The 26,759-nt window shown below is 38.3% G+C and overlaps 1 protein-coding gene and 1 pseudogene across 1 annotated transcript; both read right to left on the bottom strand.

Annotated features, from left to right (window-relative positions):
- LOC102177737 (olfactory receptor 8H1-like) lies at window positions 1,968–2,906 on the bottom strand. The gene has a single exon (XM_005690243.2). It carries the CDS (start codon window positions 2,904–2,906, stop codon window positions 1,968–1,970), a length of 939 nt encoding a protein of 312 aa, XP_005690300.2.
- Window positions 11,342–12,289, bottom strand: LOC102183439 (annotated as a pseudogene).

The following is a 26,759-nucleotide window of genomic DNA, read 5'->3' as shown; positions in this document are numbered from 1 at the left end:
CAAGCAAAAATGAAAGAAAATATTTACTTGTATATTGAATAAGCAATACATTTGCTACATGTTGTGGAGAGTAAAACTATGACTAACCAAATTCTTTTCTCAAAGAGCTTACAATATATTTAGTGAGAGAGAAATATTATACACATACATTTTCTTTTAAAAATACCTCTTTAAATTAATCTTCACTTCCTTTCAATAAACATTTAAATGTGATTGCCCCAATTCTTTCATTACCACTCCGTGTTTCATGCACAGTGAAAGCATGGAGAGAGGCTCAGTGAGGGGATATATGTGTAATAAGTGATTCACTCTGTGGTACAGCAGAAACTAACACACACTTGTAAAGCTATTACACTCCAAAATAAATAAACAATAAATAAAAAATTAAAAAAAATAGAATCAATATTTTCAGGGAGTCATCAAAATTATAACATTTCATTCAGAATGTTAACTTGATGAATTCAATAACATTTCATGTCCAAAGAATTGCAAAATGAGCATTTTCCTACCTACAAATGCAGTCATCTTAGATTTCAATGATAAAAAGAATATTCAAGTTTATACGTGTAAATGTATGCAGAAAGTCTCAAAAAATATAGGAAATGTCAGAAATATCACACATGTTCATAATATGTACACACGAAACCTACATAATTATCAATCTAGAAGAACACATACTAAACACATCATAACTTCTAGTGCATTTCTATTTCCTTAAATTTTCAATATTTTTCAAATTTTTACAATATTAGCATATTCCATTCAAAATCCAAAATTGTGAGATGGTGAGTGTTTCCTTAGCTGTTTGTGTGTTTGCCTTTTATTTGATTTTTATTGTATTATTTTTAAATTTTTATTTATTTTTTTAAATTGGAGGTTAATTACTTTACAATATTCATAGAGCTAGAACAAATAATTTCACAATTTGTATGGAAATGCAAAAAACCTTGAATAGCCAAAGCAATCTTGAGAAAGAATAATGTGTGTTTGCCTTTTAAATCAACCTAAAATAACTCATAAAGCACAACTAAATATTCATTATGAAGAAGTTACTGTGTGTTGAAAATACTGGCGGGATATCAATATTCTATGATACTGGCCAACATTTATTAGTGCTGCCTTAAACACTTCGCATACCTGAGTTGATTTAATCTTTATAGTAACTATGTGTGTGAGTGCATGCATGCTCAGTCACTCAGTCCTGTCAGACTCTTTGCAGATCCATGGACTGTAGCCCACCAGGCTTCTCTGTCCATGGAATTTTCTAGAACACTGGAGTGGGTTGTCATTTCCTTCTCCAGGGATCTTCCAGACCCAGGGATCAAACACATGTTTCTTGCATTGACGATGGATTGTTTACCACTGAGCCCCTGGGAAGCCCCTTATAGTAACTATATGGGCCTGGAATTATTATTTATCTAGTGAAGTTGAGGAAACTTGAGGCTTGAATTTTCAGAGATTTATGGGTTATATAAGTAATAGAGCAACAGACCTAGAATCTAAATTTTGGAATGTTTGGTTCCCAGGCAAGTGCTCATAATCACTCTGCTATAACGCTTCTCTATAAAGTAAAGGAAATGATTTCTTAAATTGGTATCATTGTTCCCATAACTGACCTTTTTTCCATCATAACATTCTCTGAAGTTGGATTATGTTTTGGAATATATACGACATATTTTAAAAGCTGACAACTATACTTTCTCATTTAGGAAATCAGTTTCACTTAAAAATGTATATAGTTAGACCGTGGTTTAACACGGTTCTGGTTTCCATTTATAATGTAGATTTCCAAAGGCATATTCTTAAAAATACCCAAGATTATATTTAGCTAGGCAAATGATGGCTCAACACAATAAATAAACAAACAAACAATTCTATTTGTCTCTGAAGAGACAGCAAAGAAATACACTACAGGAATGGAAAAAAAAAAAAAAGAGCTTTGAAACTTAACATCATTGTTATTTTAATTATTTGGAGTCCTTTGTCTTCTTTATGACCCTATTGAGTGCATTTTTTACTTCTTTGTTTCTAAGACTGTATATAAGTGGATTCAGCATGGGGATGACAATAGTATAAAAAACAGAAGCCACTTGATCCTTTCCCAAGGAGTAGGACTTACTTGGTTTTAAGTAAGTGAAAATCATAGTGCTGTAAAAGATGGCTACTCCCAGGAGATGGGAGGCACAGGTAGAGAAGGCTTTCTGCTTCCCTGAAGTGGAAGTGATTTTCAGGATAGTGGACAGGATGGACACATAGGACACGGATATTGTGATAAGAGACACCAGTAGGGTGGAACCGGCAGAAATGAATATGATGATTTCAATGTCGTGTGTGTCAGTGCAGGACAGGGCTAAAATTGCTGGCCCATCACAGAAAAAGTGATAAATTATCTTTGAGTTGCAGAAATGCAGTCTACTCAAGCACAGAACATTGACAGAGGTGTCCATAAGGCCAATCAAATAGGATCCAAAGACGAGAGAGCAGCAGCGCCTGGTGGACATAACCACCTGGTAACGCAGAGGGCTGCAGATGGCTGCATAGCGATCGTAGGCCATGGAGGAGAGAAGGAAACATTCAGTGGCGCCCAAGAAGACAAAGAAAGACATCTGAGTGAAGCAGTTCAGGTACGAAATATTCTGCTTGGAAGTCAGTAAGTTGCCTAAGGTTTTAGGGGTGATGACACTTGAGTAACTGAGGTCAAGAAATGACAAGTGACTGAGGAAAAAGTACATGGGGCTGTGAAGCTGGGGGTCCAGGCGGATTATCAGGATCATCCCCACATTCCCCAGCACAGTCATCAGGTATATCAGGAGGAAGAGGGTGAAGAGGGCCAGCCGGATCTCTTCAGAGTCTGTCAGTCCCATGAGGATGAAGTCAGACACCTGTGTGATATTCCTTGTGCCCATAGTGTTCAAGTGCTCCAAACTGTTGAGATCAAAGTTGATACTTGACATGAATTACTTCAAAAAGTTTGGGTTTTTATAAACAACATGATACATTCATATTCGATGTTATAGTTTGATGTTTCTAGAAAGTGAGAAGAGGGTTGTAGAGAGTATGAAAAGAAAACTCTTAATTTGACTATCAAATATAGAAAGAAGTATACCTATATATTGGGATATAATGTAGCAAAACCTAGTACAATTGAATAGTTAGAATGACTGATACTGTTTTAAGGCTTGTCATTATTAATGCATTTAATTACCATGAGATTATTATACCATAGTTAGTACCATTTGACACATTCTTCATATGAGAAAAAAGCACTGTGAATTTAGTTAACCCAGCCAGAGTCAGAGCTATTAAATATTGGATCTGATATTCTGCCAAGGTAGATTGACCTCAAAAGGAATACCCATAATACTACATTCTTATTTATGATTGATTTCAGCAAACCTTCAAAATTTTTAGATATATAATAACAAAAATTGTTTGAGGTATATATAATTGACAATTTGATATATAATATATATAAGTTGATATACATATAATTGTTTGATATATATAGTTTAATGCATCATGCACTGTTCTTTCTTTCCCAATATATTTACTAGTATACTAATAAATATTCATTTCAACTTTAGTGAACCTCAGTAGCATATGCTAAATTATAGACCATATATTAGTATTAATCTTCAAACAATAGGATGCTTGTACAACTTGATAATTCAAAATTAAATTTCTTCCAAAATTATGTTTCTAAATATGCACACTGATTGCAGACCTTGATTATATCAACTCTGTATTTCTGGTTCTACAAATCTTGGCATTACTTAGGGAAAGGTTTAAATGATATGGGCTTCCCTGGTGGCTCAGAGGTTAAAGCGTCTTCCTGGAATGTGGGAGACCAGATTCGATCCCTTTGTTGGGAAGATCCCCTGGAGAAGGAAACGGCAACCCACTCCAGTACTCTTGCCTGGAAAAACCCATGGAGGGAGGAGCCTGGTAGGCTACAGTCCATATCAGTGTACATATTCTGAAAATATCTCCATTTTATTTGATTCTACCTAAAACCTTCTACCTTTGAGAATAATACTTACTGGAGGCCAAGGTTGGTAAAATACACTTCTTTTAATATTATCTGTCTATGAAGTATGTTGGCCACAAATTTTGCTCACAAATAAAACATGAAGATCATGTAAGTTGAAAATTTCTGTAATAAGCATGGGTCTTTTTTGAGATAAATTATTTTTAAATTTTAATACAGTCATTTTGTTTTCTTTAGTAGGGAAAAGTAAATCAAACTAGAAACTTCATTCAGCTCTTGATCAAATGTAAAATTTGCCAGGAACTTATACCTGAAAAGAATTTCAGGGCTCCACTCTATAGGTACATCAGCAGAGAAGAGCGTGCTTTTCATCTCATCCTAATATTTCCAGGGTAGTTCATATACTGGGAATTGTTGATAATGAAACGTTTGCTCATCCCTGTGGACCAATTATCAAGAAACATTGCTCTGCCTGTCTCCAGGGACAAAAGTGCAACGACCAAAAGCAGCTACGATACGGTTTGAGAAGCTAGTTGTCTTTTCCCTTAGGAGCCACAAAATGAAGAGCCTAATGGGTTGGTCCACCTTTGTGATGCTCTAAGTTATGCCCAGGGTGGTAGAGAAACTATTTCTAGAGAAATATCTACTCCATGACTAAAATCATCAGGGGCAGAATGATACATTTTTGACAATAAAAGTTTTATATTTAAATACGTAATACTATTTAGGGAGTAAATATATTTGTTAAAAAGAAAACTAGAATATAACAAAATTCAAAGAATGATATGGAAAAAAAACACTGTTGCAATAATTTAATGAATTGCTCCCAATTATTTTTGTCATGGAGTTCTTATCTGTATACCTCTAGATTTGCATAATCACTATCATACTGTATATTTAGTATCCACTCTCATTTTATAACAAAGTGAAAGTCAAAGTGAAGTTGCTCAATTGTGTCTGACTCTTTGCGACCCCATGGACTGTAGCCCACCAGGCTCCTCCGTCCATGGGATTCTCCAGGCAAGAGTACTGGAGTGGGGTGCCATTTCCTTCTCCCGGGGGTCTTCCCGACCCAGGGACTGAACCCAGGTCTCCTGCATTGCAGGCAGATGCTTTAATCGCTCAGCCACCAGGGAAGCCCTACAGCCTCCTCAAAAACCATGATAAATGCAAAACTATGAGGAGAAAGCTTTCCTTACTTAACATTTTCTGACACTGAGACTCATTTTGTTCATTTTAGGGGTTTTCCTGACTTCAAACTATTCTTGTACCATTCATTGTGTCATGTCAGAAGCCAAAGCATGATCAGAGATTTTTTAAATCTCTCTTAATTTGATGATGGTGTAGCTTCATTCCCTAATTCATTATAGTTTTATCTATCTATCTACCTACCTATCTATCTATCTATCTATCTATCTATCTATCTATCTATCTATCTATCTATCTATCTGTCTATATACACATACACATATGGGCTTCCCTGGCAGCTTAGATGATAAAGAATCTGTCTGAAAAAGTGGAGAATAGGGTTTGATCCCTGGGGTGGGAAGATCTCCTGGAGAAGGGAATGGCTATCCATGCCAGCCTTCTTTCTTGGAGAATTCAATGGACAGGGAGGCTGGAGGGCTACATTCCATGGTGTTGCAAAAAGTCAGACATGACTGAGTGCCTAACACTGTCACTTCTATATGTATACAGATAGATAGATAGATTATATATGTGTATATATACACACACATATATATATATACACATACACACACACACACACACACATATATATATATATATATATATATATATATATATATATATATATATATTCCTTTTTCCTTTAATCTAGAATGATGGAAAGTACATCAGGGATAAATGCAAGGACATTTTGAAAAAATATATATGGACATTTAATCATAACTCTGAACAAATAAAATATATTTGTTTCTTCTCCTTAACAAGAAAAGCATGGCATGTTTTCTCTTAGAAAGAGAATAGCAAGGTAATATTAAAGCACAGAAATAAAAGTTAGATACCTGATTTTATTAGTATTAAATAAACACAAATCTTGAAATTATCCACAGAACAATATATGTTCAACACAAGTGAAAATTAAAACATATATACAATTAGAGCCACAGTAAATATAAAGAAGTTTCCACAGTGAGGAAGTTTCATACAATTATTAAAATCTGAGCATTGTAGTTATGATGCATGTATGAAAATCCCTGGTCAAGAAAGAAAGGGAAATATAACCAGTTCACTAATTTTCAATAATGATAATGAAATATCTTGAAGGCAACTAATCTGACTCAGACACTGTGCTTAGGAGAAAAAAATTGATGTTAAATTAATAAAGGGAATGAATGATGAGTTAAGATAGTATCCTCAACAAGTCCCTAAAGTAATATATAGTATGGTTCATCAATTATCACCTACAATACTTTATAATGTAAAATATTTTATTATAAAATGAAGTTTGCTGGCATCAGGCACCAGTAATACATATCTGAGAGGAAAATTAAAAATTTAAACCAAACATATATATGTGCACTCACAGATCCCTTCACATGAATTGTCTTCAATTATCCTCAAACTGAAGAGCAATTATCACTACAGGAAGTTTCTTTTTGATATATGATGCAAAAGAAGTCCTAAAAACTTGACTCCAATGTTTTAAAAACATACGAACAAATGCAAATCTCCGTACATTCATTTCCATATCCTAACCACTAAAGGAAAAAATCATTTAAAAAGTCTATTAATCTCTGCCACTTTTAATATACCAGCAAGCAATGTTTTTGAGAGAATTCTAGATAGAATTTTCAACTGAACTAATGTTTTGGAGTGCTAATATGCACAGGATGGTCCAAATTCCAAGGGAAGTTATAAACGTGAATAAGGAAGAATCACTGATCTTAATAAATTCATTACTTTGTTTCCACAAGCTAAAAAGAGCAAAGAAAACATTTACTTATTGTAAATATCATAAATATTACATATGTGTTTGTTCCATGCTGTGGAGAGGAATAGTCAAACTATGACTAGACAGACTCTTCTCTCAAAAAGCTTATAATCTTGTCTGAAAGAGAGAAATATAAGCCCACATATTTTCTCCCAAAAGTACTTTATGGATTAATCTTCAGTTCTTTTCAATAAACATTTAAATAAGATTATCCAACTTCCATTACTTCTAAATGATTCATGCACAGTGAAGGCAGTACTGAGGATTTCATCTTTTCCAGGGATCGTTTTGTATCAATGATGAAGACAGTACGTTAACCAGGGTTTATGTTCAAGTCTCTTGTCAAGGAAAAATAAAAGGAAAACCCAGTTTCTCTTTTTAATACTATAGATTTAATGAAATTTTTCTTCCCAATCTGGAGAACTGAGAGTCTCTATATATACCTCGCAAATGTCACAGTGATATTTTATACCTAATACGTCATGATTGTACATATACTCACAAACATGCATATCGTTGTTGTTGTTCAGTTGCTAAGTCGTGTCCGACTCGTTGCAGCTGTGTGGATGGCAATAAAACAGCTTCCCTGTCTTCACTATCTCCTGGAGTTTGCTCAAACTCAAGTCCACTGAATTGGTGATGCCATCCAACCATCTCATCCTCTTTCACCCCTTCTCGTCTTCAATCTTTCCCAGCATAAGGGTCTTTTCTAATGAGTTGGTTCTTCACATCAGGTGGCCAAAGTGTTGGAGCTTCAGCTTCAGCATCAGTCCTTCCAACGAATATTCAGTGTTGATTTCTTTTAGGAGTGGCTGGTTTGATCTCCTTGCTGCCCAGGGGACTCTCAAGAGTCTTCTCCAGCACACAGTTTGAAAACATCATTTCTTTGGTGCTCATCATTCTTCATGGTTCAACTCTCACATCCATGCATGACTTCTGGAGAAACCGTAGATTTGACTATATGGACATGTGTCCACAAAGTGATGTCTCTGCTTTTTAATATGCTGTCTGTACTCTGGTTGCTCTTCAGATCATATACATCTTTCACCTTTTAATGTGCTGAATGGGTTTGTCATAGATTTTCTTCCATGCCATAACTTTTCTTCCATGGAGCAAATGTCTTTTAATTCCATGGCTGCAGTCCCCATCCACAGTGATTTTGGAGCCCAAGAAAATAAAATCTGTTACTGTTTATGTTTTCCCCCATCTGTTTGCCATGAAGTGATGGGACCAGATGCCATGATCTTAGATTTTTGAATGTTGAGTTTTAATCCAGGCTTTTCACTCTCGTCTTTCAGCTTCATCAAGAGGGTCTTAAGTTCTTTTTCACTTTCTGTTTTTAGGGTAGTATCATCTGCACACCTGAGGTTGTTGATACTTCTCCCAGCAATCTTGATTCCAGCTTGTGCTTCATCCAGCTGTGCATTTCACATGATGTCCTCTTCATAGATGTTAAATAAGCAGGTGAAAATATAAAACCTTGACATACTCCTTTCCCAGTTTTGAACCAATCCATTGTTCCATGGCTGGTTCTAACCATTGCTTCTTGACCTGCATACAGGTTTTTCAGGAGCCAGGTAAGGTGGTCTGGTATTCCCATCTCTTGAAGAATTTTCCACAGTTTGTTGTGATCCACACAAAATTTTTAGCGGAGTCAATGAAGAAGTAGTAGATTTTTTTCTTGGAATTCTCTTGCTTTTTCTCTGATACAATGGATACTGGCAATTTGATCTCCAGTTCCTCTGCATTTTCTAAATCCAGCTTGTACATCTGGAAGTTCTCAGTTCGCATGCTGTTGAAGCCTACCTTGAAGGATTCTGAGTATTACCTTGCTAGCATGTGAAATGAGAGCGACTATACTGTAGTTTGAACTTTCTTTGGCATTGTCCTTCTTTGGCATTAAAGTGAAAACTGACCTTTTTCAATCCTGTGGCCACTGTTGAGTTTTCCAAATTTGCTGACATATTGAGTGCAACACTTTAACACCATCATCTTTCAGGATTTTAAATGGCTCGGGTGGAATTCCATCACCTCCACTAGCTTTGTTCATAGTGATGCTTCCGAAGGCCCACTTCACTTCACACTTCAGGATGTCTGGCTCTAGGTGAGTGACTATGCCATTGTGGTTATCTGGGTCTTTAAGACCTTTTTCACACAGTTCTTCTGTGTACCACCTCTTCTTACTCGCTTGCTTTAGTTAGGTCCTTGCTGTTTCTGTCTATTGTGCCCATCTTTGCATGAAATGTTCTCTTGTTATTTCTAATCTTTAAAAGTTATAAATTCTTTGAATTTAGAGAGACCCATTATAGGGATAAAGAAATTAAATTTTGCTGTTTTATGCTATACCTCACTGCATAACTTGGACAAACTCTGGGAGATGGTGAGGGGCAGGGAAGCCTGATGTGCTAAGTCCATAGAGTCTCAAAGAGTTGGACACGAATTGGCAACTGAACAACAACCACTGCAAAAATGCATCCCTTTACCTTGATATCAAGGTAAAGTCATAGTTTGTCAAATAGACTAGAAAAATAAAAAATGCCCATAAAAATAAAATGAGATAATATGTTTTTGAAAGAAGAGAGAGAAGCCAAGAAGTTATTCTTAAACAAGTGGAACTGAAAGCAAACAACAATAGCTGGAAATAAAAGTCTAGTAAATGTAAATATCAGCAAAAATAAGTCTTAATAATTTCGTGGCATTCAAATATGAAAGGGGATTTCTAAAATAAAGTAGGGGAAAATAATGAAAGACAAATAAATTTGTCTAGAGTTTTGAATTAGTAAAAATAATTTAAACTTTTATTTCCTGAAAGAGTGTGAATTTTAACATTGAAAAAGTACTTTGTAAAAAAATAAACAAACACCATTTTAGATAGAAACCAATATAAATTTAAAAAAATGTTTATAATCATTATCATTTGAGTATAATGATCTATTTAATTACAAAAGTATAGAAAATTATGAAATACTTGGAAAATTTAAAATATATTCTAATGCTTTATGTGGCTCCCTGGTTTTATTTTAGCTTCCCTGGTGGCTCAGAGGATAAAGCGTCTGCCTGCAATGTGGGAGACCCAGGTTCGATCCCTGGGTTCGGAAGATCCCCTGGAGAAGGAAATGGCAACCCACTCCAGTATTCTTGTCTGGAGAATCCCACGGACAGAGGAGCCTGGTGGCCTACAGTCCATGGGGTCGCAAAGAGTCGGACATGACTGAGCAACTTCACTTTCACTTTCACTTTATGCTTTATGTAGAGAAAATTAAAGGTAATGTAAAAGATTTTTATATAAAGGAAATTTTAGCACTCTATCTGATTAAAGCTAATAGGTTGCTTTATGTCTGATTTCATTGTAATTTAATAGCTTTACAACTCGTCTTTGCTAAAAATATTAATACAAATTAGACAAGCATTTAAGTAAAAAATATTTTTAATAATCATGTAAAACCTATAGAAATCAGGAGAAAAGCAATGAAGTCTTAAAGTACATAGAATTTCTATGAATAAGCAGTGTACTGAAGCTTGTTGACATGTCACAGAAGTAAGCCTTTTAAAATGTTTGCTTTGAGGGGAGGTTCAGTCCAAGAGGGAGGGGATGTGTGTATATGTACTTGATTCAGTTCGTTGTAATGTAGACAATAGCCAAATCAATCAAAATTAATTCATAAAAAATGAATATTCGATAAGAAAAAGCCATTGTACATACAAAATACTGCAGGGTTATGAGTTTTCAAACAATAATGGCCAGCGTTTATTAGTATGTCCTTAAATGCCATCATTATCTGATTTAATCTTTACAGAATGTTTATGGACCTGGAATTATTATTTATCTTGAGCAAGATAAATTACTTTTTTCTTGAGGAAACTTCAAACTTAAACTTTCAGCAATGCTTTAAAGGGTTATATAAGCAAAAGTGCAGCAGATCTAGAATCTAAAATTCTGGAATGGTTGGTTGGGTCTGGGCAAGTGCTCATAATCACTCTGCTATGTTGATTCTCCACAAGGTAAAGGAAATAATTTCCAAAATAATTTATTATGCCCCAAACTGAGCTATTTTCCATCATAAAATTCTGGGAAGTTGGATTATGCATGTGAACTTGTATGATATAATTAAAAGATGAAAACTGTAATCTTTCATTTTGCAAACCAGTTGCCTTTAAAAATGAATATATATAGACCATGATTTAACATGGTTCATGATTTCCAATTACAATGTAGATTTCTACAGACATATTCTTAAAATATTTGAAATTATATTTAGTCAAGCAGGATGATTCAACAACAATGTAAATATGTAAATAAATAAATATAAATAATTCGATTTGTTTTTGTAGAGAAAGCGAGGAAATACGCTATAGGGATGGGAAAAAATGAGCTTTAAAATTTATCATCATTGTTATTTTAATTGTTTGGGGACTTTTCTCTTCTGCATGACTCTTCTGAGAGCATTTTTCACTTCTTTGTTTCCAAGACTATATATGAGTGGGTTCAGCATGGGGATGACAATAGTATAAAACACAGAAGCTACGTGATCCTTTCCCAAAGAGTAGGACTTACTTGGTTTTATGTAAGGAAAAATTGCAGTACCATAAAAGATGGTGACTGCCAGGAGGTGGGAGGCACAAGTAGAGAAGGCTTTTCCTTTACCTGAAGTGGAAGTAATTTTCAGGATAGTAGAGAGGATGGCCACATAGGACACAGACACCATGATAAGAGACGCCAGTAGACTGGAGCCAGCAAAAATGGATATTATCATTTCAATGTTGTGTGTGTCAGTGCAGGACAGGGCTAAAATGGAGGGTGCTTCGCAGAAAAAGTGATAGATTACATTGGAGTCACAGAAATGCAATCTGCTCATGCAAAGCACATTGACAAAGGAGTCCATAAAACCAATCAAATAGGATCCAAAAAGTAGGGAGCAGCAGTGTCTGGTGGACATAACCACCAGGTAACGCAGAGGGCTGCAGATGGCTGCCTAGCGATCGTAGGCCATGGAGGAGAGAAGGAAGCATTGAGTGACGGCCAAGAAGACAAAGCAATTCATCTGGATGAAGCAATTCAGGTATGAAACATGCTTGTTGGAAGTCAGTAGGTTGTCTAAGGCTTTAGGGGTGATGACACTTGAGTAACTGAGGTCAAGAAATGACAAGTGACTGAGGAAAAAGCACATGGGGGTGTGAAGCCGGGAATCCAGGTAGATTTTCAGGATCATCCCCACACTCCCCAGCACAGTGATCAGGTATAGCAGGAGGAAGAGGGTGAAGAGGACCAGCCGGATCTCTTCAGAGTCTGTCAGTCCCATGAGGATGAAGTCAGACACCTGTGTGATATTCCTTCTGCCCATAGTGTTCAAGTGCTCCAAACTGTTGAGATCAAAGTTGACACTCAGGAAAATTTTTTCAAAAAGTTTGCATTTTCATTAATGACATGGCAGATTTAAGTTAGCTTAGTGTTTCTAGGATGTGGTAATAATTGTGTACAGAGTGTGAAGAGAAACATCTTAATTTGATTGCCAAATATATAAATACAGAAACAGGTATAAACTGACATTTGAATATAATATAATAAATGCTAATATATCAAAAACAACTGAGATAACCCTAACACCATTTCTCTTTGTTAAAATTTTTAATTCTCATTAGAAGTTTGCATCATAGGTATTACTATTACCCACAGGTTTTAGGTAAGAAAAAGTGCACAGAGAATTTAGGTAATTGTTTCAGTCAGGGCTATTTCATGTTTTCTCTGTAATTCTACCAATATAGACTGATTCAAGAGAGTATGCTCATGATACTCTATCCCTATTTATAATTAATTTCAGCAAACCTGAAAATAAATGCTAGATATAAAAGGAACAGTGGTAGAATTATTTTAATGTATCATGTACTCTGCACTATATTCAAATATTCTTTAATACTAATGAAAAGTAAATATCAACCTCTTGACTTTTAGTTGTAAAGAGTATTAAAATTATAGCTGCATATTCATATTAATTTCCAAAATATGTGTTTTCCTAATTTGACTATTCAAAATCAAATTTCTTCTAAAATTAACAACATGTACACAATGGAGTATTACTCAGCCATTAAAAAGAATACGTTTGAATCAGTTCTAATGAGATGGCTGAAACTGGAGCCGATTATACAGAGTGAAGTAAGCCAGAAAGAAAAACACCAATACAGTATACTAACACATATATATGGAATTTAGAAAGATGGTAATGATGACCCTGTATGCGAGACAGCAAAAGAGACACAGATGTGTAGAGTGGACTTTTGGACCCTGAGGGAGAGGGAGAGGGAGAGGGAGAGGGAGAGGGAGAGGGAGAGGGAGAGGGAGAGGGAGAGGGAGAGGGAGAGGGAGAGGGAGAGGGAGAGGGAGAGGGAGAGGGAGAGGGAGAGGGAGAGGGAGAGGGAGAGGGAGAGGGAGAGGGAGAGGGAGAGGGAGAGGGAGAGGGAGAGGGAGAGGGAGAGGGAGGGATGATCTGGGAGAATGGCATTGAAACATGTATACTGTCATGTAAGAAACGAATCACCAGTCTATGTTTGATGCAGGATACAGGATGCTTCGGGCTGGTACGCGGGATGATCCAGAGAGATGATATGGGGTGGGAGGTGGGAGGGGGGTTCATGTTTGGGAACTCATGCACACCCGTGGTGGATTCATGTCAATGCATGGCAAAACCAATACAGTATTGTAAAGTAATAAATAAATTAATAAATACATAAAATTAACAATTTCCTCACACACCTTGATTACATCAATTTTATATTTTAGGATCCACAAGTCCTGGGACTTCTTAGGGTAAGAAGAAGAAATGGTAGAGGAAGTAATCATTCAAATAATATCTGTAAGACATGATATCAGTTCAGTTCAGTTCAGTCGCTCAGTCATCTCCGACTCTTAGCGACCCCATGAATTGCAGCATGCCAGGGCTCTCTGTCCATCACCAACTCCCGGAGTTCACTCAGACTCATGTCCATCGAGTCAGTGACGCCATCCAGCCATCTCATCCTCGGTCGTCCCCTTCTCCTCCTGCCCTCAATCTTTCCCAACATTAGGGTCTTTTCCAATGAGTCAACTCTTCGCATGAGATGGCCAAAGTACTGGAGTTTCAGCTTTAGCATCATTCCCTCCAAAGAAATCCCAGGGTTGATCTCCTTCAGAATGGACTGGTTAGATCTCCTTGCAGTCCAAGGGACTTTCAAGAGTCTTCTCCAACACCACAGTTCAAAAGCATCAATTCTTTGGCACTCAGCCTTCTTCACAGTCCAACTCTCACATCCATACATGACCACTGGAAAAACCATAGCCTTGACTAGATGGACCTTTGTTTGCAAAGTAATGTCTGCTTTTTAATATGCTATCTAGGTTGGTCATAACTTTTCTACCAAGGAGCAAACGTCTTTTAATTTCATGGCTTCAATCACCATCTACAGTGATTTTGGTGCCCCCCCCAAAATAAAGTCTGACACTGTTTCCACTGTTTCCCCATCTATTTCCCATGAGGTGATGGGACCAGATGCCATGATCTTAGTTTTCTGAATGTTAAGCTTTAAGCCAATTTTTCACTCTCTTCTTTCACTTTTATTAAGAAATCATACAGAAATCATTTAAATCATATCTGTAAGAAATGATACAGATATCATTTAAAAAGTGGTACCTGTATGCAAAGACTTCTGCTTATATTATATTTGAACCTAACGAAAGTCCTCTAATTTTGAGAATAGTACTTACCAGGAGGCAAATTTAGTGAAAAATCATTTTCTTCTAATATTATCTGTCTATAAGTATGTCAACCTCAAATTTTGCTGGAAAATGAAATATGATCTTTTCAGTCAAAAATGTTTGTATTATGATATTTGTTTTCTTTGAGATAAGTTCTTTTAACTTCTTAGTGCATTCATTTTGCTTTATTCTGAGAGAAAAGTTAATCAACATATACATTCTGTTCAGCTGCTGATCATGTGTAAATTTTGCCTGGAAGTTGTGTCTAAAAAGAACGTCAGAGCAGAGTATGCCTTGCCTCTTATATTAACAATTTCAAGGTACCTCACCTACTGGGGATTTATGCTAATGCAAACTTTCATCATCCCTGTGGACTAGCTTCAAGGAATATTATTTTGTATGTCTCCAAGGACAAGATTTCTTAAACTAAATGTAGCTATGCTAAGGTTTTCAAAAGCTAGTTATCTTTTCGCTTAGGAATCAGACAGTGAAGAGCATGATGGTTTAATCTTCCTTTGTGATGCTCTAGATTTATGCATGTGGTGATAGAGAAACTATTAGGGACAAAATGATGCATTTTCCACAATGAAACTTTTATATTTAAATGTGTAACATGATTATAGGAGTTATTATGCTCATTAGGAACAAAATGAAATCTGAAAATGTGAAGGGAATTCTAGGTGAGGTAAGAACAAATTTTTTCAAGTTTTATTGACATATAATTGAAACAGGAAGATTTGCACTCATTTACTAGGTACATATTAATGAGTTTGGACTTCTGTATATATCCATGATGCCACCACCACAATCAAAGATCTAAATCTATCCAAAAATCTCCAAAAATGTCCTTGTGTTCTTTTTTGCAAATGTATAATTTATGATAACTGATTTTTCTAAAATAACTGTTGCATACTAAAACATATCAGGAAAAATGAAGATACTAAATGAGAATATAATAAAATTCAAAAATGATAGGAAAATATCAACCTTGTAATATTTGATAAAGTTTTCCCAATTTTTCTGGTTCATAAACACCTATTTGGGTGCCTCTAGATTTGCATACTTTTTATCATACTGTGTACTTAGTATCCATCTGCATTTTATAACTAAACTTTCACAGCATACTATGACCGATGTTATGCTGTCCTTTCCTAAAACCCATAATTTCATGCATTATGCATTGAGTGATAGCCCATGACCAACTTTCCTCAGAAATGTTCATCAAATATTGCACTGTGGTGAACCAAGGACGAAAGAGCAGATAAAACCAAGGAGGGTCCTGGAATGCAAGAACAGAAAAACCAGACCCTTACCGTCCTTCCCTCCCCCATGTTGTAACTATTAATGGATTTCAGCTCCTCCTGAGAAGTATGACCTGTATCCCTTCCTAGGAGGGGAGAAGGCATTTGCCTTACTCTTCCCTCCACTCAGTATACCTGCCTCATCCAATCAGCAAATGACCCACAAGTCCCATTTCCCACTCCTTGTATCCAGGGTATAAAAGTGGACTAAGGACCCCCGTTCAGTGTCGGTTCTCCCTTGAGCTGGCCGGCTGTTCTAACAGTATCTCCCACTCTAATAAACTTTATTTCCCTCTCACTCTGTCTATTGTCTGGAAATTCTTTTCCAACTCGCGCCCACACCATGACAGTTTTTGTGGCCCGTATGGGGACTTGGGGTCTTTTCCCCCACCTCCTCGCTTCTCCTTTCTCACAGGGACCGTCTGAGAACAGGTGAGTGCTGTGGAAGCAACTGAGGAACTCTGGCCAGGATTTCCCTCTGGTGTGTTCCAAAGCTCCCACTACTCACAGAGCCCTGGTAGCTGCCCCCAGAATGGGTAGGCGTCTCTCCTTTTTCTTCTCTCCAACTGAAGACTAGGCCGACCAATGTTGTGTGCATGGGTCAGGCACTTAAAAGCCATCAGGGTGCCTGCCACATGAAGACGTCTGTGCGAGGGTGAGGGGAACACGGAACCGATCAGGCCACAAGGGCATCCGCCCCCAGCAAGACAACTTCCGTGCACCATGTCAGGTACACAGTGGCTGAAGCAAAACAGAGACCATTGTTCCCTGGCCACCACCTTGCTGAGAGGATTGTAAGGCTGATTCCTCATCCTTCTTCCCTATCACTTTCACTTCATTTCCTTTCTGTCCAGATTGATTTACGGGAGCCTAGGTGTAGCCTCTGAGCCATCCCAAGGATGCCTTCCATGTTTCAGGAAATCGCCAGTGAGACACCTGGTTGCTCCTGGGAATCTCTGTCTTTCTCTGCCCAGGTCACGGGGTGCCTTAGCTGCAACCATTCTCAGGGGTCACCTCTGTGCACGTGACTGCCATTTTTGTGCCACTAGTCTTATGCAGAGGTCACTGAAACAAAAGGGATGCCTTTTTGTGAGCCACTCTCTCAGTACCCACATTCCATGGTATATAGGCTAAGAGTGTGTTCTAGTATGTTCTGGGAGCCTCTCTCAGACTCACCCCTTGGCTATATACTCAGAAACTGGAAAATTTTGACCCTGCAAAAGGCCTGGCTCCAATAGGAACTGGGGGGCCAATATATACATATATATATATCTCCTCTGAATGGCACATTCAGTTCAGTTCAGTCGCTCAGTCATCTCTGACTCTGCAAGCCCATGAATTGCAGCACGGCAGGCCTCCCTGTCCATCACCAACTCCCGGAGTTCACCCAAACTCATGTCCATCGAGTCGGTGATGCAATCCAGCCATCTCATCCTCTGTCGTCCCCTTCTCCTCCTGCCCCCAATCCCCCCCAGCATCAGAGTCTTTTCCAATGAGTCACCTCTTCACATGAGGTGGCCAAAGTATTGGAGTTTCAGCCTCACCATCAGTCCTTCCAAAGGACACCCAGGACTGATCTTTAGAATGGACTGGTTGGATCTCCTTGCCATCCAAGAGACTCTGAAGAGTCTTCTCCAACACCACAGTTCAAAAGCATCAATTCTTCGTGCTCAGCTTTCTTCACAGTCCAACTCTCACATCCATATACGACCACTGAAAAACCATAGCCTTGACTAGTTGGACCTTTGTTGGCAAAGTAATGTCTCTGCTTTTGAATATGCTATCTAAGTGATCATAACTTTTCTTCCAAGGAGTAAGCGTCTTTGAATTTCATGGCCACAATCACCATCTGCAGTGATTTTGGAGCCCCCAAAAATAAAGTCTGACACTGTTTCCACTGTTTCCCCATCTATTTCCCATGAAGTGATGACACCAGATGCCATGATCTTCATTTTCTGAATGTTGAGCTTTAAGCCAACTTTTTAGCTCTCCTCTTTCACTTTCATCAAGAGGCTTTTTAGTTCTTCTTCACTTTCTGCCATAAGGGTGGTGTCATCTGCATATCTGAGGTTATTGATATTTCTCCCGGCAATCTTGATTCCAGCTTGTGCTTTCTCCAGCCCAGTGTTTTTCACGATGTACTCTGTATATAAGTTAAATAAGCAGGGTTGCAATATACAGCCTTGACATACTCCTTTTCCTATTTGGAACCAGTCTGTTGTTCCATGTCCAGTTCTAACTGTTGCTTCCTGATCTGCATATAGGTTTCTCAAGAGGCAGGTCAGGTGGTCTGGCATTCCCATCTCTTTCAGAATTTTCCACAGTTTATTGTGATCCACACTGTCAAAGACTAGCTTTTGCCAAAAGCAGAGATAGAACTCAGAATTTCCTTCCGTTCAGTCCTTCATGACCCTCAGTCAGAATCCCCAGATTTGAGGGACTCCTGCCGCATGTGTCTTTCTGTTGCCTCCCCACCTCCTTTTGCCCTCTGTCTGTCTCTCCATCAGATTTCCTAGACTACCCTAGCTCGATCTGTCATATCCACATGATCTCTAGGAACGGATTCTGAGGTTCCCTCTGGTCCAGGTGGTCTTTCTTCTATATTCAAAAGCCTGAAGGATCAAAAACTCTCCTCTATGCTTCAAAACCCTTTCTTTTTGCATATGCAATTAAAAGCAGCTAGTTTGTTAAAAAGGCAGCCTAAGGGAAAGTTAACCCATTCCATGTCCCTGAAATACACAGCCCACTTTGCCTGAGACCTCTGTTACTGCTGCTGAGTCACTTCAGTCGTGTCTGACTCTGTGCAACCCCATAGATGGCAGCCCACCAGGCTCCCCTGTCCCTGGGATTCCCCAGGCAAGAACACTGGAGTGGGTTGCCATTTCCTTCTCCAAAGCATGAAAGTGAAAATTGAAAGTGAAGTTGCTCAGTCATGTCCCACTCTTAGGGACCCCATAGACTGCAGACTACCAGGCTCCTCCACCCATGGGATTTGCCAGGCAAAAGTACTGGAGTGCGTTGCCATTTCCTTCTCAGCCTTGGGCAAATTAGAACTTCAGAAAAAAAAGAAAAAAAAAGGAGGGGGGTTCAAAGAGAGATTTTAAATATCAAGTAGAAAACTATGAGATCTCTGTCTGTCTGTCTGTCTGGGTTTATGTATATCTCAGTGTGTGTCTTTTTTTTTTTTTTAATATATTGCTGAACTTGTAAGTGAGTTCTAATTTAATTGGCTTAAAGAAAAGTTAGAACTGGACATGGAACATCAGATTGGTTGCCAGAGAAATATCAATAACCTCAGATATGCAGATGACACCACCCTTGTGGCAGAAAGTGAAGAGGAGCTAAAAAGTCTGTTGATGAAACTGAAAGAGGAGAGTGAAACAGTTGGCTTAAAGGTCAACATTCAGAAAATGAAGATCATGGCATCTGGTCCCATCACTTTCCCGTGGGAAATAGATGGGGAAACAGTGAAAACAGTGTCAGACTTTATTTTTTCGGCTCCAAAATCACTGCAGATGGTGATTGCAACCATGAAATTAAAAGACGTTTACTCCTTGGTAGAAAAGTTATGACCAACCTAGATAGCATATTCAAAAGCAGAGACATTACTTTGCCCACAAGGTCAGTCTAGTCAAGGCTATGGCTTTTCCAGTGGTCACGTATGGATGTGAGAGTCGGACTGTGAAGAAGGCTGAGCACCGAAGAATTGATGCTTTTGAACTGTGGTGTTGGAGAAGACTCTTGAGAGTCCCTTGGACTGCAAGGAGATCCAACCAGTCCGTTCTGAAGGAGATCAGCCCTGGGATTTCTTTGGAAGTAATGATGCTAAAGCTGAAACTCCTGTACTTTGGCCACCTCATGAGAAGTTTTGACACATTGGAAAAGACTCTGATGTTGGGAGGGATTGGGAGCAGGAGGAGAAGGGGACAACCGAGGATGAGATGGCTGGAATACATCACTGACTCAATGGACGTGAGTCTGAGTGAATTCCAGGAGTTGGTTATGGACAGGGAGGCCTGGCGTGCTGTGATTCATGGGGTCGCAAAGAGTCGGATACGACTGAGAGACTGAACTGAATTGAAATGAAAGAAAAGTAAGCACTTACAAATCAGACAATTCTAAATACTAGAGAAATTAACTTAAATGAATCTCAGATTCATATGAACTGGGAAATATTCAATATTAAATATCTAGCATTAATGTTTGTTTGCTAATCTAATATAGCCATGTCTAAGAACCTAGATAGCATGTTGAAAAGCAGAGACATTATTTTGCCAACAAAAGTATGTTTAGTCAAGGCTATGGTTTTTCCAGTGGTCATATATGGATCTGAAAGTTGAATTGTGAAGAAAGCTGAGCACTAAAGAATAGATGCTTTTGAACTGTGGTGTTGGAGAAGACTCTTGAGAGTCCCTTGGACTGCAAGGAGATCCAACCAGTCCGTTCTGAAGGAGATCAGCCCTGGGATTTCTTTGGAAGTAATGATGCTAAAGCTGAAACTCCTGTACTTTGGCCACCTCATGAGAAGTTTTGACACATTGGAAAAGACTCTGATGTTGGGAGGGATTGGGAGCAGGAGGAGAAGGGGACAACCGAGGATGAGATGGCTGGAATACATCACTGACTCAATGGACGTGAGTCTGAGTGAATTCCAGGAGTTGGTTATGGACAGGGAGGCCTGGCGTGCTGTGATTCATGGGGTCGCAAAGAGTCGGATACGACTGAGAGACTGAACTGAATTGAAATGAAAGAAAAGTAAGCACTTACAAATCAGACAATTCTAAATACTAGAGAAATTAACTTAAATAAATCTCAGATTCATATGAACTGGGAAATATTCAATATTAAATATCTAGCATTAATGTTTGTTTGCTAATCTAATATAGCCATGTCTAAGAACCTAGATAGCATGTTGAAAAGCAGAGACATTATTTTGCCAACAAAAGTATGTTTAGTCAAGGCTATGGTTTTTCCAGTGGTCATATATGGATCTGAAAGTTGAATTGTGAAGAAAGCTGAGCACTAAAGAATAGATGCTTTTGAACTGTGGTGTTGGAGAAAACTCTTGAGAGTCCCTTGGACTGCAAGGAGACTCAACCAGTCCATTCTGAAGGAGGTTAGCCCTGGGTGTTCTTTGGAAGGAATGATGCTAAAGCTGAACCCCCAGTACTTTGGCCACCTCATGTGAAGAGGTGGCTCATTGGAAAAGACTCTGATGCTGGGAGGGATTGGGTGAAGGAGGAGAAGGGGACGACAGAGGATGAGATGGCTGGATGGCATTACCTACTCCAGGGATGTGAGTTTGACTTCTAGCTAAATTTGGGATGCTTCAGAGGGCCCCTGAGACATCCAAAAGAGCTATTAAGCTGCCTGAGTTCATTTGACATGTTAAATTACATAGGAAGTATTGTTGGAGGAGGGATTGAATCTTCTCAGGTTATATTTTATATTGTATATTGTATATTGATGTGACTTATATAGATATCCTGGAAATTACGTGAAATTCATGAAAATCTGATATGTCCTGGTAAAATGTTTTCATTTATAATTCTAGTTAACATGTTAAAGTGTCACAGGTCACAGCAATGACTAGGCTACTTTGTCAATTGCACTTTAATTAGATTGTAAATATGTCTTCTATGGTTTCACTCTCATGCCTTTAGAAAAATACTGCTCATTTTTCAAGGTGTATGGAAAAGACTTTTCTAAGGTTAACTGATAAACAACTTTTGTTTGTTATCTGGTAAACTGGTAACAGACTGGAATTTAGTCTACTCTCTATGTTAAGAGAGGAAATTTTCTTAGAATGAAGCTTTGAATAACAAATTACGAATTTTTTTGCCTTTAAGTGATTTATACTTGTTTTTAAAATCTTTTGTGACTTTGGTAAAGTAAATAAGCATATTTAAGATTATGGTACATGTAAAAGGTCATTCTGCTTCTAGAAAAACTAACCCTTCACTGTTAGACTTTTGCTATCCTGATGTCCTTAAAACATGGCAACAGTCTACTCCTAAATTGGGCAATTAAAAATGGGTGAATGATAGCTGTAAATCAAAGTCAGGGCTATGGGAAATCCAAGGTGGCTCCTTGGCTTTACCCAGCTCCCTGACAAACCTCATTTTCATCTGATGGGTTAAAGCCTTCTCTGGCACCAGGGTTAATGCCCTCATAATGAAAAAATCAAGTTTCACTGAATATTAAGTTTTGCTAATTGTTAAACCAAGTTTCTAGTTTTGTTTACTAAGACTCCTGAAATAGTTCCTTGTTATATTGCTCAAAAATTTAATTAAATTATTAAAAAGAACACTCTAAGTTTGTTTCTAAAGCTTATCTCAGTAACCAGCCTTCAGATATTGTAAAATAATTAACCTCCAATTAAAATAAATAAATTTATAATATTAAAAAAAAAGATCAGATGCTCCATGATGTACAATCAGGAGATTAACACCAGGCTATAGTCACTTAACAAATGAAGTCAGATGATCTGGGGTATACTGGGCTCTACCTAATGAAAGTTCTTGACTTATAATTCTTACTTATGACTTCACTAATAACTTTTAGCTATAGCTATTTTATTTTCTATGTCACTTGTTTCAGAAGATCCTTACCTTAGTCACAAATGTGTGACTGAGCCTGTGATAAAATGCTGATATGCAGTTCCCTATAAGGTCTATGATTATAGTAATGTAACTCTAGATATGGAAAATAGAAACAAGAGGAATATTTTCCTGGACCAAGAGGCTAATAAAATAGATATAATCCCGAAACGTTTGCTCTCACAGTTTCACTTCAATTCAGTTGCTCTGTCGTGTCTGATTCTTTGTGACCCCATGAATCATAGCACGCCAGGCCTCTCTGTCCATCACCAACTCCCGGAGTTCACTCAGATTCATGTCCATCGAGTCAGTGATGCCATCCAGCCATCACATCCTCTGTCATCTCCTTCTCCTCCTGCCCCCAATTCCTGGTCCAATAATAGCACAGTGAGGGGCCTGTCAATCGAATCTTCCCTAGACATGGAAATGAGTTTTCCCAGCCCCATGGGACACAATGGCCTTAAAATGCCCCCAAAACATAGTCAAATAGTGGCTTTGAAGGGACCCTGCTGACTGTAAGTTGGCACTTGCCAGCTGCCCCTACAAAGATTACATCATGACCACTGCAAGCTGCTAACCCTCAACACTCCCTGAAAGGAGTTCAGGGTGGAATTCAGAAATAAGGCACCCTGTGCTCTGGGAAAAACCCAGAAGGACTGGCCTTCAGATAGTCAGATGTTTTCAGGTAAAGATTTTATGAGCCCAAATCCTTGCCTCTACTCGTGCCCAGAGAAACACTGACTCCATGAACTAATGTCTGGGCCTGGTTCTCCTGGTAGCTCCCCAGCAGCTTTTCTACTTCTATTCATCTTTCGGCCACATACCTTTAACTTTCTTGTTAAGCTTGTGTCTTCTAGAATACCGCAAGTCTCCAGGTATGACAAGAATTTCCCTGACCAACACCTAGACAATGCTGAAACAAGTCACCTTTTCAGCTCTCTTCTAAATGCACCCTGACAGACAGCAGGCAAAGGGGACCCAGAGCTCCATGACACCCCTGTACAGCCTGAAGAAGTCAGAGCGGTCATCACCCCTTTTCCTTTGAGACTGGGTTCTCAAGTGTCTGAGAAAGCAAATAGGTAGATAGTTAGACATGAGCAGGGTATCAAAAGGAGCCAAAGAATTGGCCCTGAAAACAAAGAGAGTGAGGAATGTGGTGATCCAAGGACGAAAGAGCAGATAAAACCAAGGACGGTCTTGGTATGTAGGAACAGAAAAAACAGACCCTTATGGACCAGGTCCTCTTAAAATTGAGCTACCCTGCTGAGTTTATGATTAACATCTCTATGCAAAATAAGATCTCCTTTCTTATCCATCACTTGTTCCCCACAAGGTTGAAAGTTATCAAAGAAAAGTTGAATTGAAATGCAAAGGACACCCTGGGGCCCTTTCAAATACAAAAACATTGTCCTCCAGTTTCTTATTTGTGGAAAGAAAACTTTCACCCTCCTAGACCTTCCCTATGTCCCAAAGGGCATATTCACACAGTAACTAATTAAGGCTTGAGAAAGTTGGCTTAAAACCCAACATTCAGAAAACTAAGATCATGGCGTCCGGTCCCATCACTTCATGGCAAATAGATGGGGAAACAATGGAAATGGTGAGAGACTATTTTTTGAGGCTCCAACCTCACTGCAGATGATGACTGCAGGCATAAATTAAAAGATGTTTTCTCCTGGGAAGGAAAGCTGTGACTGACCTAGACAGCATATTAAAAAGCATAGACATCACTTTGCCAACAAAGGTCCCTCTAGTCAAAGCAATGGTTTTTCCAGTAGTCATGTATGGATGTGAGGTTTGGATTCTGAAGAAAGCTGAGTGGTGAAGTGGTGTTGGAGAAGACGCTTGAGAGTCCCCTGGACTGCAAGGAGATCCAACCAGTCCATCCTAAAGGAAAACAGTCCTGAATATTCATTGAAGGACTGATGTTGGAGCAGAAACTCCAATACTTTGGTCATGTGACGTGAAGAACTGACTCATTGGAGAGACCCTGATGCTGGGAAAGATTGAAGGCGGGAGGGCAAGGGGACAGCAGAGGATGAGATGATTAGATGGTATCACTGACTCAATGGATGTGAATTTGAGCAAGCTGCCGTAGTTAGTGATGGACAGGGAAACCTCGTGTGCTGCAGTCCATGGGGTCACAAAGAGTCAAACATGACTGAGTGACTGAACTGAACCGAACCGAACCGGACTGCAGCACGCCAGGCTTCCCTGTCCATCACCAACTGCCAAAGCTTGCTCAAATTCATGTCCATTGAGTTGTGATTACCTCATCTTCTGTCTGCAGTGGTCCATTTATGCATTAATTTGTTTCCATTGTAGCTACTACATTACTAAAGGATCCTCAGTTGAATTTGTGGAAGTGGATGAACCACAAAACACAAAAACAGAGGGAAGACTCCCAATTACACATGGATTTTTCAACTGCTCAAGAGAACTGGCACCACAACACATTACTCAAGAGTCAGTTGTGTATTTCTTATATAAATATGTCATACATGGACTGAAAATGGATTATATAGTAAAAACAAACAAGCAAAGAAAGAACACATCAAATACTTAAAATGCTGTAGGTCTCATCAAATAATTGAGTATCTTCTGGCCTAACTCAATCTTAGAATATCAACTAACCCCCACTCCTAACTTTTGCCCCATCAGCTGTTAATTCAGAGATTTAAGAAATTTGCATTCATGTTGAAAAATTATAATTGATTATATAATAAATAAATAAAGGACAGTTCATATATATATATATATGTAAAAGATGGAATAGTTTGAAATACTGCTACCAGAATCACTCATGATCCATTTTAAGATAAAGATAAAAAACCCCAAATTTTTATCAGCAAACACAGGCTAGATTGGATGAATGGTTGGGTTCTTTGCAAGGAAGCCTTTTATGATGTAGTAGTTTTAACTGTAATTTTCTTGATGACATTCTTACAATCCAAGGAAGTAAAGGGATAGATTTTGTAAATATCAGGTATTGTTCTACTACCTTAAAGTTCACTGATGTTTGCTTTTGCTTCTGTTTGTGTGTTTATTGGAATGTGTGTGTGTGTGTGTGTGTGTGTGTGTTTCTGACATTAGGCACAGATAATACATTCTGAAAAGCTCCTCTTCCTGAAGCACCAAGCAGGGACCACTATCTATTACACTTTTATTATATATATATATATATTTTTTTTTTTCAGTTCAGTTCAGTTCAGTCACTTAGTCGTGTTCAACTCTTTTTGACTCCATGGATCGCAGCACACCAGGCCTCCATGTCGATCACCAACACCCAGAATTTACTCAAACTCACATCCATTGAGTCAGTGATGCCTTGCAACCATCTCATCCTCTGTCATCCCTTTCTCCTCCTGCCTTCAATCTTTCCAAGCATCAGGGTCTTTTCCAATGAGTCAGCTCTTTGCATGAGGTGGCCAAAGTATTGGAATTTCAGCTTCAGCATCAGTCCTTCCAGTAAACCCTCAGGACTGATCTCCTTTTGGATGGACTGGTTGGATCTCCTTGCAGTCCAAGGGACTCTCAAGAGTCTTCTCCAACACCACAGTTCAGAAGTATCAATTCTTCAGCGCTCCACTTTCTTTAGAGCCCAACTCTCAATACATACATGACTACTGGAAAAACCAAAGTTTTAACTAGATGGGCCTTTGTTGGTATGTATACACACACACACACACACACACACACACACACACACACACAGATTTTTCTCTTTACTTGTGGCAAATTTCCTTTATTCATTGTAAAGTAAGGAAGTGAAATGCCTTAAGGGGCAAATTGCATTCTTGTGAGTTCCCTAAATCCCTCAAGATACACACAGGAACTTTTAATAACATATTTCTTATATGATCTTTGATCACAAGATGAACTCCAGGGACTCTATTCCCATTTGAACTGAGGTAATTGTATAAATGAACTTTTTAACTAGATCTGTTTTCTGATATGATTGTTCTTTGTTCATCTTGCTCTTGCAGTGACAGCATGGAATCTGTGCTTTTTGTTCTTTTATTTAAAAAATTTAAAATTTAAAATCTGCTATCTGTTAACTTCTGCCACTGACTTAATTCATGCATCACTGCAAACCAACAGATTTAACTATCTTTTGTGTGCTTGTTTATGTTTGGGTGGAAATATAGAAAAATAGACCACAAGAATGGGTGGTGATGAGGCTCAT

Source organism: Capra hircus, chromosome 15 (genome assembly GCF_001704415.2).
Source record: "Capra hircus breed San Clemente chromosome 15, ASM170441v1, whole genome shotgun sequence".
Taxonomy (NCBI): Eukaryota; Metazoa; Chordata; class Mammalia; order Artiodactyla; family Bovidae; genus Capra; species Capra hircus.
The sequence above is the reverse complement of the archived record's forward strand: the minus strand, read 5'-3'. Positions and strand labels throughout refer to the sequence as shown.

Coding starts and splice junctions, on each gene's coding strand:
- LOC102177737 (XM_005690243.2), bottom strand. CDS start 2,906: ATGGGCACAAGGAATATCACACAGGTGTCTGACTTCATCCTCATGGGA.